This window comes from Ctenocephalides felis, unplaced genomic scaffold, assembly GCF_003426905.1.
Source record: "Ctenocephalides felis isolate EL2017-DRISC unplaced genomic scaffold, ASM342690v1 CF-g0.4_SCAFFOLD_01886, whole genome shotgun sequence".
Taxonomy (NCBI): domain Eukaryota; kingdom Metazoa; phylum Arthropoda; class Insecta; order Siphonaptera; family Pulicidae; genus Ctenocephalides; species Ctenocephalides felis.
Window position 1 is genome coordinate 91,154,231 of NW_020538040.1, and position 15,976 is coordinate 91,170,206.

The 15,976-nt window shown below is 28.3% G+C and overlaps 1 protein-coding gene across 1 annotated transcript; it reads right to left on the minus strand.

The window, feature by feature from the left end:
- Window positions 1-1,868: 1,868 nt before the first annotated feature.
- On the minus strand, window positions 1,869-3,459 carry LOC113375516 (zinc finger protein 492-like). The gene is made up of 2 exons (XM_026615449.1): window positions 2,599-3,459; window positions 1,869-1,990 (listed from the first exon to the last, which is right to left on the minus strand). Exons 1-2 carry the CDS (start codon window positions 3,457-3,459, stop codon window positions 1,988-1,990), a joined length of 864 nt encoding a protein of 287 aa, XP_026471234.1. The 3' UTR covers window positions 1,869-1,987.
- Between the last annotated feature and the right edge of the window lie 12,517 nt (window positions 3,460-15,976).

Below are 15,976 nucleotides of genomic sequence, written 5' to 3' on the forward strand. Positions count from 1 at the left end.
TACGGATCATAGATGGAAGCGTGTTATGTTTATTTAAATCTGAATCGAAGAGTATAAAATATAAATAAATAAAAGATAAACTAATGGTGAATGGCATTGTGGACCATAGATAAATAAGTATAAACTAGTGGTGTATGGCATAGTGCCTTAAGGCAAATTGCTGGAACTTCCCGTACCGTAAAGAGATATTTGAAGAAAATTAAATTTACAGAACACTCAATAAATCAAATTTAAAATAAAGAACATTGTTTAACATTTATAAGATTTATATAAACTGAATAGCAAAGTTAAAATTATTCATTTAAAGTATATAAGTAATTTTTAGAACTTTAGCCAGAGTTAAAATTAAAATCCAAATTATTTTCGGTATTCAAAAAAATTTTTTTTTCGAAAATTAAAAAAAATGTATTTTTTTTCAAAATAGTATAAAACTATATTTTATTTGTAGTATAACACTATATTCTACATATAGTATAACACTATATCCTATATATAGCGTATCGCTATATCCAGTGCTGAATTTACAGTAGGGGCAATCGGAGCTATTGCCCAGGGCGGCAAATTTTCGGGGGCGGCAAAATTTAGATAGTGAGAAAAAAATTCTATACCATATAATTAACTTACTTTTTTAATAACATTTTTATTTCAAGAAATATAATTAATAAAACATTATACAAATGCAATGCAAAATTTGGCAATTTGGCTAATATAAGGATACGTAAATGAGTTGAAAGTTTAAGAAAAATATGTTTTTCAGATCTCAAGCCCTTTTAACATGACGAATTTGTGCACTTCCAAGCTTATAGCGCGGAAAAAAAATTAAATTAGTGAAGCATGGCATTGTGCCTTACGGCAAGTTACTGAAACTTTCCGTACTGAAAATTACATTTTATGAAAAACTTTAAAATTTTTTGAAAAATGATGAAAATTGAATTTGAGAAACCTTTTTTTATATTTCGATTTTTTTTGTAAATTATTAACTTTTATGTATTAAATTTATTAAAATTAAATGTTATTTGTATGATTCGATTCCTATTGATAGCGAGACGTGCTGATTAGTTATTGGCCAAGGCAGGTCCAAATATAATAATTCCGTTTTTGAAAAATGGTCCAATATCATTAAAAAAATTTAAATGTATAGACAAAACGGAAAACAAATTAAATTTGTGGGAGGCAGGTCTAGCGGTTTCGATGATCCAATAAAAAATTGCGGCCAGCCATGCAGTTGCCCACACGTTAAAAAAAAAAATTAAAAAAAGTTAGGCAACGGACTCCGTAGAAAACACTACTGTTATCTATATAATAGAACGTGAACTAAATTTTGGTTTGTGAAATGGTTACACCGAATAATTTATTAAATATTAATTAATATGATACTATATAAATATCCTTATCTATGATAAATATCATATACAAAAAATTAGCAACAAAATGTTATTTATTTTTATTACATAAATATATTTAAACGTTGTTCATAAGCACATGTATGTCTTTTTCTGTTAATAAAATATAATATTTAATATATAGCACAGATTTTTTATTTAATGCATTTTCATGGAACGTATTCCCTGCAAAGTGAGGAGCTTTTACTAAATACATTTACAGTAGAAACTCGATTAACCGAACTAATTGTTGTCGATGGGCCTTAGAATAATGGATAGTCTAGATAATCGAATGTATGAAGAATAATGTGTATTTATTAAAAATAAAAATACATACATATAGATATCAACAAAAATCAATGATCATTAAAAAACTATCATTTTCTTATGTATGTACCATAGATAAAGTATGTACATACATATTTTCTTAGATTGCATCACATACATATACTAAACTGCAGCATTAATTATGCAAAAATGTGATTTGTGGGTATGTACATACATATAAATTCGTCACGGTTGGTAGTCCAGATAATCACAGATCCGTATAACTGATGGCCAGATAATCGCAAATCTGTATAACTGATGGCCGGATAATCGAGTTCCTACTGTTTACATATAATATTAGTTGAGCTTAAAAATCGAGCAATATATCAACAAAAATTGTAAGAATAGTTTACAAATTTATTTTCAATCTAATTTTGGTAAAATATAACATTTTTTGACATCATATCTAAGATCTATAATATCAAGTGAAATATCAATACTGCTGACCAAAGTGTGTATTTGTAATCAATTATTGAATCAATGGTTGCTAATTCACGTTATTAATACTTAATTTATAAAAATTGAAATATGTATAAAATTTAATTATCAATATTATTTTAAAATTTAAAAAATTATAAAATAATATCAATATTATGTACTGTACTGTATAATTCATACTATTGAAACATTCCATTATGCAAAAACATTTTATAACATGTTTCCAAATATTTAAATTCAATTTAACAAATATGCTTATATTTCATATTGACTTTCACAATGCTTCTAACTATGTACCATGTGTCTCTTCAAATCATTCGATTCAGTAAATTCCTTATTATCATATTTCACATTTTTAGAGACGCCCACCTTTATGAATCAGCTTGTGTCTTTTCACATTACCTGATGTTGTAAATGTCTTATTGCATATATTGCATTTATAGGGACGTACCACTTCGTGAATCAGCATGTGGGTTTTCAGGCCACTTGATTGTGTGAATTTCTTATTACAGATGGAGCATTCATGGGAGCGTATTCCATTGTGAATTAGCATATGCCTATTCAGATTACCTAATAGTGAAAATCTCTTTTTGCATATGTTGCATTTGTTGGGGCGTTCTCCACTGTGTATCATTATATGATTTTTCAAATGATTTAATGTTTTGAATGCCTTATTGCATATACTGCATTGATGGTGGCGCTCACCACTGTGAATGAGCATGTGTCCTTTCAGATGGCTTAATTGTTTGAATGTCTTATTGCATACCTTGCATTTATGAGGACGTACCTTTTTATGAATCAGAATGTGGTTTTTCAAGCTACTTGATTGTGTGAATTTCTTATTACAAATGGAGCATTCATGGGAGCGTATTCCATTGTGAATGAGCAGATGCCTTTTCAGATTACCTAATTGTGTGAATCTCTTATTGCACGTTCTGCATTCGTGGGGGCGTACTCCACTGTGTATCAGTATGTGAACTTTCAAATGATCTAATCGATTGAAAATCTTATGACAGATTTCACATTTGAGAGAACTTTCTTTTCTGTGATTAGGCTTACGAATGACCATATGATGACGTGATTCTGCAAATGATCTATTGCAAATGTCATATTCATTAGTGGATGTTTCGATTACCTCTTGTTTGACTTCTTCTTCAGTCAAACACGTATCATCATCTTCAGATCGCGATTCAGATTTAACAATAACATCAAGATTATCAAATTCATCTTCAATTTCCACTTTAATGTCTGCTGGTGAATATTCAATTTTAATTGTCTGATCATTCATAGTCATAATTGTTTTCTCAGACATTTTTGCTTGTACTCACAAAATATTTACGAAAATAGTTATGTGCTAAAAAAAATGTCTAGTTATATCAATATTTCACCTAAATTTACATTTGAAGCACAATACAGTTTGTAGCAGTAGAGACATAGAGAAAAGACGCGCCACTTGTTTCTCTCTCCCGATTTTTACGTTAAGAGTGCTAGTTCAGCGGTCCCTCGTGATGGCGCTGTTTTGTTATGAATGCATAACCATAGATAGGTAATCATTGTGCATATGCATGTGCAACTGAATGAATGCGCAACCAGGCGTATTTGCACAGTGCCCACAGACGGCTCAAGTTTATGTTCAAGCATATCACAAATGTCAACTAACAGCTGAAAGTTTCCGTACAGAAAATAGAATAAGAAACAAAAAATGGACTGGAAAAATTGAATTTTTGAGAATCTTGAAATTTCTGAAAAAAATTGACTTTATTGAAAAACTTGAATTATTTTCTATATTAATTGGACCATAGATAAGTAAACATGTTTTCTATATTAATTTGGACCATAGATAAGTAAACATGTTTTGGACATGTTGAACTTTTTTTCAAAGCGCTGCGTTAGCTGAGTAGAGACAAAATATCGAAGCGCGCAATCGCCGCGTCGCAGTCCGATAAACATTGGTATGGAACACATAGAAATGTAAACAAAATTTGTTATTATTTAAGTTCCTATAAAATGTCTTATTTGATGTGCATAATATGTCGAATGATCATTTTAATTATCAAGTATTTTTTTTACTTTGTTTATTGGATCTCCAAAACCGCTGGACCTGTTATCAAAAAAAATTTTAAGAGTTTTTCATTTCATCAATACAAATAAATTGATTCTTTGAATCATTCAAATCGGACGCTCCGTTATCTCTAAAACTGCGATGCCATTTTTGGCACTATTTGCTCCATATTCAAAACAGCTGGACCTGTCTTTGCCAAAAACTAGTCAGCACGTCCGCGTCAACGCGAATCAAATGTTTTTAAATTATGCAAATCAGTTGATCCGTGTTCACACACACACACACAACATCCATTTTAAAATAATTATAGGGGATACGTTCCTAGGTGATGAAATAAAAGTGCCAAAATTTAATCAGCATTCATCACATTCCCAACAAATATCTTTCAAACAGTTTTTGAATTTTCAAAATCTTTGAAATTAATTTCTTTTATAGTTTGGTGTGTTCTTATTAAATCCGCTATTAATAAATTTTTAGCCGCATATACAGTTATGTCGCATTCATTTAATCCACGAGTAGTGAAAATGCAAATGAAGGAAACACAAATAAGGAACTTTTGTTTTATATTTCAGCTATATATTAAATTGCTAGTATGCTGTATTATTATTAGTAAGAAGTTAGTCAAGTACTAACTTTGATACAAGTACTAAGTAAACTCATACATGTAAAGTTACAGCAGAAATAAAAATTTTAATTTCACATTTTTCAATCCGAATATGTCCTTAATAGGTCTCTATAATTTTCAATATATTTTTTATATTCTACTTTTACAGAAAGCCATTTTTTACATCAATGTTTTAAATATTATGTCTATCACATATCGCGATTAGAATCACCAATTTAGTTTAATATGATAAAACTCTTGCAAAGTAAACAGCATTATATATTTTCAATATTCAATGAAAATTCAACATTTATTTCCTGAAATCTTTTTTCTAAATAAAAAAACTAATAATAACTTTTGCGTCTTATAGTGTAAAGGTAGAACTTCTTATCATTAGCAGATTTAATAATATTCAATACAAATGTGGTGTTAATCATTACTCTACATTTCAAGGATCTAAACAAATTATGTTTTAATTTTACATATATTTGAAATTTTTGCAGCTATTATAAACTGGCCTCATCGTAGTCATTGAACATCTAGCTCTTCAAGTCTTTTTTCCAATATATTTCATGCTTTATTATCAAGTGTTGTACACCCCTGATATTACAAGTTCCTAACCACTGTCATAATATTAGATTCCTAACAAGTCCAGACTGAAATCTTAGAACCCTTGAGCTTTAGCTGATATTAACGGTTCATATTAACTTTTCTCAGACTACTGCGTAGTAGCTGACATTAACATTCTCTCACGAAATCATAAATCTACGTCGACAAATCTCAGGAAGATCTTATTATCGACATTCCGCCTAGTTAACAATTCTCACCAAGTTCGCATGAATAACATTTTGTTTAATCAGCTAAATCCATTACATTGTCCTTTTCGTTGCATAGAATATTCGAGACAAATCCCCACTACGTTTCAAAGGATTTTAGTTTTAATAATTATGAAATAAATCAGTCTTAATCTGTCGGTCGCCGGGCAAACACTTCTCTTCCAATACCTCCGAGTTCCTTGTACTTAAAGTGAAATAAAGTGAAGTTTTTGAAATAGTCTTTTATTTATCAAGTATCTCAAGTATTTTCAGCAAGTGAGTTTTTCAGGAAAATCGGAAGGTCCAGAGCAACAACACCGATTTGCATATAGCGGCGCCAACAACCCTTTCTGTTCATCAACGCGGTGTCCAACATAATTATTTGGTGACAGCGGTGTTCGACTGCCCAGCATATTATTTGGTGACAGCGCTGTTTGACTCCCAACATAATTATTTGGTGACAGCGGTGTTTGACTCCCAACATAATTATTTGGTGACAGCGGTGTTCGACTGCCCAGCATATTATTTGGTGACAGCGCTGTTTGACTCCCAACATAATTATTTGGTGACAGCGGTGTTTGACTGATGAAGTAATATTCAAAATTTTTTGTGAGCTTGAAAGAACGGCGTTTGAAAAATAACTGCCAAGAGTGACAAAAAAAATATAAGGGTGCTACTTCAAACTAGGCAGTACATCGTGGAAAACTTTGCCTCCGAGGATAGCCTTGCCAAAAGTGGACGTAGTTGATGATCAGAAAACCGAAGACTCAAAATATTAAATAATTCAAGACCCGAAGTAATAAAATAATTCAAGACCCGAAGTAAAATATAAATCAAGACCCGAAGTAAAATAAAATTTAAAAAAAATCAAGAAGCAAGAATACGAATCAAGAATTAATAAGAAAAGTCAAGAAAACTCTAGTAGATAGCAGAAATCAAGATTCAAGAATCAAGAAAAATTGTTGAAAAATCAAGAAAAGTGAAAAGTGAAAAGTTATAAAATCAAAAAAAATAAAAGTGTTAGAAAATTTCAGTGCATATTCGAGTGTTAGTGCAACATTACAAGTCCCTTGAACTACTACAAGTACCAGGCCAAGAGGAAAATATTCAGGAGGATTCCAAGTTAGTAAACTAAATTATATATTTTGTACATTGTAAATTTTTGCGCTTCTGTTTTACTGTATTTTTCTTAATTTTTTCTTCTTTTTTTTTTCTTCCTTTTCAATCAAATAAATAATGATGAATAGCACAATTGAATCAATTTCTGATGCAAGATTTTGTTTCCAAACGGCAATTCCTCTAATTCCAACTTTTGACGGAGAACCTTCAGCGCTCCCTGCATTTATTACGGCATGTGATTCATTAAATACTGACTTAACGCCTACAGAAGCGGAAAAATTGCTTACCATTATAAAACTAAAATTAGACAAAAATATTTTAGCAAAAATTCAATTTATGAAAATAGATTCATGGAAAAATTTAAAAGCTTTCTTAACAAAAGAATATTCGGTAACAAGACCTATTGCAAGTTTAATAGCTGAAATGAGTAATTTAAAACAAACATATAATGAATCTGTAAAAAATTTTGGAGACAAAATAGAAGAACTATTACGACAAATTTATTACGCAAACATAAACTTACAAGGACAAGACTCAGCTGACAGAGCGCAAACAACATTTACTGAAGTAGGCATAAAAGCTTTTGAAAACGGCCTTAGAGAACCCATAAGAACTCTAGTAAAATGTTGTAGATTCACTAGTATCTCGGAAGCAATTAAATTCGCCAAAGAAGAAGAAAACATGAGAAACTCGACAAAATTTACTAACAATCAAATTCGTTTTAGAAATCCAAATTCCAATAACGTTATCTGCTTTACTTGTAAAAAACGCGGACATATATCTCCACAATGCTTTTTAAATCAAAATAATAATAAATATTCAACGAACATAAATAATGGTACTAATAATAATAATAATAAATTTTGTAACTACTGTAAATTACCGGGACATTTAATTCAAGAATGTAGAAATCCAAGACGAAAAAGTTTTTACCCAAGAAATAATAATTATAATCCACCAAAATCTTTTATTCCTACAAACGAAAACAGACAGGCATATTACTGTCAGACAGATAGCACAAATGAACAAAATCAAGAAACAAACAACCAAGAACCACAACCACAGACAACAACTTCAAAAAACGGATTAGGACCCGTCTCGACAAGGGAATTAATGAAATAAAAACTCAAGTTCCAAATAGTTTTCTATCACATAATTCAAGAACTTTTGATATTATTCAATTATCCACTACTAACACGAATGATACTTTTTCAAAATTTTTAGTTGATACAGGTAGCGACATTTCACTAATAGATTTAAAACAATTAGATTTGGATTCGACCATTTACACGAAATTGAGTATAGAAATTGGCGGTATAACAAACCATACAGTTAAAACTTTAGGAGCGGTATTTTTAGGACTAAATTTTAATGGGCAAGAAACCGAATTTCCATTTCAAGTTGTAAGAGACCTACCAACTAGGGAAATAGGCATTATAGGGAAAGATTTTTTAACCAAATTTAAAGCAAATATTGATATAGAATCCAAAACAGTAATGTTAAATTTTGAAAATGAAAGTATTTGTGCAAAATTATTTAATTCAAAAGATTATGTCATACCACCTAGAGTTGAAAAAATTTTACAAGTAAAAATTAATTTTAGTGAACCAAAAGTATGTTTATCAAAATGTTTAAGTTCAGGTTTAATTATTGGAAATTGCATAGTCGAACCGAATCAAAATTTTGTACATATAAATGTTATTAATCCAACACAGTCAGAACAAATTTTAAGTGAAAGTGACATAATCTTTGAAAATTTAGATAATTATGAAATTTTAGAAAGAAAAACACAAAATTCCGATAATAATTCAGATATTGATTTAACATGTTTATTTACACAATCTTCTAATAATACAAATAATTTTCAACCAATCGTAAACAAGAACGAAAGAATTCAAAATGTTTTAAATTTGATTAGAACCGAACACATGACTCATTTAGAAAAGGAACAAATTTTACGTATCTGTCGAAACTTTAATGATTTATTTTTTTTGGAAAATGATAAGTTAACACATACCGAAACTTTAACACATAGCATACCCGTAGAGAAAGATGTCAAACCAATTTATATTAAACCATATAGATTACCTCACGTTCACAAACAGGAAATTAAAAATCAAATTAGCCAAATGTTAGAAAATGATATTATTCAAAAATCACAAAGTCCTTGGAATTTTCCTCTTATTGTAGTTCCTAAGAAACCAGATAGTCAAGGTAATAAAAAATGGAGAATTTGTGTAGATTTCCGAAAACTAAACTCAGTAACAAAGTCAGACGCATTTCCCTTACCAAATATTACAGATATAATTGATCAATTAGGTAATTCAAGATTTTTTACGACGTTAGATTTAGCACAGGGTTTTCATCAAGTACTTTTAGATGAAGAAGATAGAGAAAAAACTGCATTTTCAACAGATTTAGGTCATTTCGAATACAAACGATTACCATTCGGTTTAAAAGGTGGTCCAGCGACTTTGCAAAGATTAACAAATTCAGTTCTATCAGGTCTACAAGGTATAAGAACACTAGTTTATATGGATGACATAATCGTTTACGGAAAAACATTAATAGAACACAATGATAATCTAGTAGAAGTATTTCAAAAATTAAGAGAACACAATTTAAAATTGCAGCCAGATAAATGTCAGTTTTTAATGCACGAAATTTCATATTTAGGTCATGTTATAAGCGCAGACGGTGTATTACCAGACCCTGAAAAAATTAGAGCTGTTAGTGAATTTAAAACGCCATCAAACCCCAAAGAAATTAAAATATTTTTAGGATTATCAGGTTATTATAGGAAATTTATAAAAGATTATTCAAAAATAGCGAATCCGTTAACAAAATTATTAAAGAAAAATTCAAAATTCATTTGGTCAGAACAATGTGAAATTTCATTTAATACATTAAAAGAAAAATTAATAAATCCTCCAATTTTACAATACCCAAATTTTAATAGAGATTTTTCAGTAACAACAGACGCCAGTGGCGTAGCTATAGGAGCAGTTTTATCTCAGAATGTAAACGGTTCTGATCTTCCAATTTCATACGCATCTAGAACATTGAATAAAAACGAATTAAATTATTCCACAATAGATAAAGAATTATTAGCAATAGTTTGGAGTGTTAATCATTTTAGGCCTTACTTATACGGAAAACCTTTCAAATTATATACCGATCATATGCCTTTGATATATTTGTATAATTGTAAAAATCCGAATTCTAGACAAATGCGTTGGCGACTAACCCTAGAAGAGTTTGAATTTGAAATTATTTATAAAGCAGGAAAAACAAATACAAATGCAGACAGTTTATCTAGATCATTTTTCGAATTGCAGAATGATGATAAAAATATTCAGGAAAATACGCGAAATATTGATGAAAGTACTAAAGAAATACAAGAAAATACAAAGTTTACATTTTTAGCAACTACACCAAGCGATGATTATCAGACATTTTTAGATACCGTAAATAAAAAAATTATTTTTAATATGAACATAGTAGAGAACAATAACAATTTCATTACTTCAATAACTAAAAATCAAAATATTTTAATATTTGTATCAAAGACTTCAAAAGTATCTGAAAAAGTACAAAGTCTATTTGATCTTTTCGAACATAAAAACATTTTAGAAAAAATTAATGATGCAGATAAACAAAACTTTATAGACATTCAATCTTCATCTAACCACATAATATATTCTATTGTTAATGACGAAATTTCACAGCCAAAACTAGCTGATTTTTTTTATTGTTTATGTAATTTAAAGAAATATTTGTTAGAAAAGAATATAAATTATTTGGCAATTCCTAATCCAATTCAGTTTCCAAATTTTTGTCACCTTTCTTATGAAGATTTTAGAATGATGCTAAGATATATTTTTAAAGATACAAGTATTAAAATCGAAATCTATTTAGATAAAATAATTGAAAATTTAACAAAAGATGAAATAGAAAAAGTTTTGCATGATTTACATATTTCTCAAATTAATGGTGGTCATTTAGGCACTAGAAAAACTTATAACAAAATTAGAAATTTTTACAAGTGGCCAAAAATGAGAAGACAGATCAAAAATTTTATAAGTACATGTGTAGAATGTCAAAAAAATAAAGTATCCCGGAAAATTAAAGAGCCCATGATAATCACAACTACTGCTAAGGAACCTTTCGAAAAAGTTTGTATAGATTTATGCGGACCATATCCCATTTCAGATAATCAGAATAAATACCTTTTAACTTTTATTTGTGATTTGACCAAATTTGCTGGCGCAATACCTATTCCAAATCAAGAAAGCGCTACAGTTGCAGAAGCTTTTGTATCAGAAATTATCTTTAAATATGGTATTCCCAAAGAAGTTTTGTCAGACTTAGGAACAACTTTTACTAGTAATCTATTTAAAGACGTTTGTAAACTTTTAAAAATCAAAAAAATTACTACATCACCATACAGACCAGAATCTAACGGCGCTTGTGAACGCATGCATAGGGATCTCATACAAAATATTAGATCATATATCAATAGTACGCAAACGAATTGGGACAAATGTGTTAAATATGCAATTTTTATTCATAATACAACTATTCATAAGTCAACAAATTACACACCCTTTGAACTACTATTTGGACGAAAGATTGAATTACCTTTATTTATTAATAAGAAAAACGACATACTGTACAATTATGACATATATACAAACGAACTGAAATCTAGACTACAACAGGCGAATTTTAAGGCACGTGAAAATCTTATAAAAAATAAAGAAAAATCTAAAGAATATTATGATAGAAATTCGAATCCAAAATTATTCAAAATAGATGACCTAGTACTACTCAGAGATGAAACACCGTACCCCAGAAAATGCAAAAAATTAATGCCATTATTTAAAGGTCCTTATAAAATATTAAAAACAGATGATATAAATAGTACCATACTTATTAATAACAAACCTGTACAAGTACATAATAATAAATTGAAAATCTTCACACCAAACGAATGTTGATCTTCGCTAATGCATCAAAGTAATTGCAACATATTATTTGGTCGTGTGACAGCGGTATTTTACTGCCAACATATTATTGGTACATATTTTCAACATATTATTTAGGAATGTTGATCTTCACTAATGCATCAAATCAAATTTATTATTGGTACATATTTTCAACATATTATTTAGGAATGTTGATCTTCACTAATGCATCAAATCAAATTTATTATTGGTACATATTTTCAACATATTATTTAGGAATGTTGATCTTAGCTAATGCATCAAAGTAATTGCAACATATTATTTGGCCGTGTGACAGCGGTATTTTACTGCCAACATATTATTGGTACATATTTTCAACATATTATTTAGGAATGTTGATCTTCACTAATGCATCAAATCAAATTTATTATTGGTACATATTTTCAACATATTATTTAGGAATGTTGATCTTCACTAATGCATCAAATCAAATTTGAATACCTAAAGTCATATTTACATTGTGGTACTTTAAAATATGGTACTTTTAAATTATTTGAATACCTAAAGTCATATTTACATTGTGGTACTTTAAAATATGGTACTTTTAAAATTATTTGAATACCTAAAGTCATATTTACATTGTGAATTAAATAATTCAAACCATATTATGATACATAATTATGTATTTTATGAAAAAAAAAAACGAAGTGAATTATATATTGAACTTCAAAAACCCTTATTGACCAAATTGATTGGTGTCGCCACTCTAAGAGTTTTGGAGTGCCGACGTTCTAATTCCATGAAACCAGAGTATATTTTTTTTTAATATGCGAACCCCCTTACACATGGATAGAACAACTATATTTCCTTTTATTGTTTTACTATACTTTCTTTTTCTTCCACCCCGTGTGAATTAATTTCACAAAAACAACCAATTTTAATCTATCTCTATCTATTTTAGGAATGAATATTATAATTATCCTCAGTATGATATTTTTGGCTTACGGACAATTCGAACCTGACTACGAAATAGAACAAATGACAAACTACTCGGGATTTTATTACGAACATGTTACAACAATTAATTTATATAATTCTAGATGGAAATTATTAACGTATGTAGATTTATCAGAATTTAGAACACAATTTAAATACATTATTAATATTTATGATCAAACAAAAGAACTTTGCAATGTCTCCAAAATTTTAGAATGCCATACAATATTAAAACAAATGGAAGTAGATTGTAACAACATTCAAATTCAAAATAAATTGATTCAAAAAATGCTAGGAATAGATAACAGAATATCAAAAAGAGCTTTAGTGAATATTATTGGTTCTATATCTAAAACACTTTTTGGTACATTAAATGAAGATGATGCTATTTATTACGATGCTCAAATTAAAACTTTACAAAATAATCAAAATCATATTCTAGAACTTGCAAAGCAACAATCATCTATTTTTGAGTCTCAATTAGCTTATTTTAAAAACAGTACAGAAAATATTAATTATGTTTCAAAACAATTGACAGAAAACGCTAATAAATTTTATGAATTGGAAAAAGATGTTAAAACCAATAATATCATAACAACTCTGAATAGTGTCTTTATATTGTTCACAAATATTATAAATGAATACCAAGTAACACAATCAAAAATCGTTGAAATTATTATAAGCTCTATGGAAGGCAAATTACATCCATATGTTTTTTCAAACGAAATTTTTTATAAAGAATTACAACACATAAATTTAAATTTACCTATAGCTCTTAGATTACCTTTTGATGTACAATCACTAAATATTCAAAAATTATATAAATCCATTGAAACTCATATATATTTCTTTAATAATAAATTAAATTTTCTATTAATAATTCCGATTATTACACCAAAAAATTATAATGTTTATAAAATTTCAGTAATTCCAAAGTTAATACACCAAAATATTTATTCTGTTTTAATTCCAAAAGAGCATATAATAGTGATAGATTCCGATATACACGAGTATTTTTTTTGTAACGAATTATATTTAAATAGTTGTATAAAACTGGATGAAAAATTAATTTGTGAACAAAATAAACCTATATCTATTTATAATGGTCATAATAATGAATGTGAAATAGAACTATTTCTTCCAAATTTGAATGTACCTTCAACATGCAATAAGAGAATTTTTAATATTACTCATCCATTATTTTTGCAATTATCTTTTCCAAATTCATGGATCTATATTTTTCCAAGTAAAGACATTATTGATATAAATTGCAACAATACGAGAAAATCAATACTTTTGTCACAAATCGGGAAATTAAAACTAAAACCAGGCTGCAAAGCACAAAATAGATTTACAAAATTGCATACAAAAGAAAATTTTAAAAGCTCAATCACAACCCAACTTAACTATATTTCAAAAGTAGATATGAGTAATATTATAAATATGGAAATACATAATAATACTGTACCACAAATACCAAAATATATAAAGAATTTAGAACATAAAGACGTAATACCAGAATTATATAAATTAAGTAAAAACATAGAAGATTTTAAACGAAATTCAAATATTGATTTAGAGGAAGTACAACTAAGATCAAACCATATTTTTTATTGGATAATACCAATTTCAATAATAATTTTAGCTTTTATCGTATTTAAATTCAAATCGATCATAAGAAATATTTTTAAAAGAACTATCAATGAAACCAATACTAATATCGAAGGAAATGTAAGTAATGATATAGACTTGAGAAGAGAAAGTCCAAATCCTGCAATAAATTAGAAAATAATATATCATATAGTTTTATCTTAGTTGTATAATATATGAAATAGATATTGAAATTTTAATTTTCTACTACAAGCATAAATTAATTATAAGTTGAACCTTACAATTCTTTCGTAATTATCATATCATTATCAATTTTTAAAGGATAATTTCGAATTTATTATATTCTTATTAATTTTAAATAGTTGATTTATGATTTTTAAATATAGCATAATAGATTATTAATAATCAATCATTAATTATTGTTTTCCTTTCCTTGACTTATTGATTATTAGTTATCGATTATTGATTGATTGAATATTGATTATTAATTATTAATTATTGACTATTGATTATTGAATATTAATTATTGATTATTGATTATTGATTATCAATTGATTTTATTGATTTTTTTTTGTAGTATACAAATAGTGAACATAATTTTGATAATGATTCCTTGAATTAAATAATAATTGTAATTTTAAATTTACCTAAACAAATTCAAGTATTAATTTAGATTTTATTGCAAAAGTTAATGATTTAGTTAATGTTTAATGAGTAATTATCTCAAGTTTTAGGTAAATTTAGAAAATATCTTGAATAAATTTATAATTTTATAGAATTATTAGTTAAAGAAAATTGAACTTCCACATTTTTTATTTTCAATTTAAATCTAAAAGCTAATTTAAGAATATCCAAGATTACTGTTCAAACGTATTGGGGATTGAAAATTTTTTTTTCCTTTTCGTGATATTTAATACTTTTTAGTCAAATCTAATGAATTGTTGCGATTTTTGCTATTCATTTTTCTTGAATTGAATAATGTTTTTTTTTTGTCTTTTGGTGTCAGTTTTTTTTACGGTAGCGCCGGGAGTCGCTACATTGGCGAGGGAGGTGTTGTACACCCCTGATATTACAAGTTCCTAACCACTGTCATAATATTAGATTCCTAACAAGTCCAGACTGAAATCTTAGAACCCTTGAGCTTTAGCTGATATTAACGGTTCATATTAACTTTTCTCAGACTACTGCGTAGTAGCTGACATTAACATTCTCTCACGAAATCATAAATCTACGTCGACAAATCTCAGGAAGATCTTATTATCGACATTCCGCCTAGTTAACAATTCTCACCAAGTTCGCATGAATAACATTTTGTTTAATCAGCTAAATCCATTACATTGTCCTTTTCGTTGCATAGAATATTCGAGACAAATCCCCACTACGTTTCAAAGGATTTTAGTTTTAATAATTATGAAATAAATCAGTCTTAATCTGTCGGTCGCCGGGCAAACACTTCTCTTCCAATACCTCCGAGTTCCTTGTACTTAAAGTGAAATAAAGTGAAGTTTTTGAAATAGTCTTTTATTTATCAAGTATCTCAAGTATTTTCAGCAAGTGAGTTTTTCAGGAAAATCGGAAGGTCCAGAGCAACAACACCGATTTGCATATAGCGGCGCCAACAACCCTTTCTGTTCATCAACGCGGTGTCCAACACA

Bases quoted from the DNA above. Each gene is read 5' to 3' on its own strand.
- LOC113375516 (XM_026615449.1), bottom strand. From the start codon at position 3,459: ATGTCTGAGAAAACAATTATGACTATGAATGATCAGACAATTAAAATT.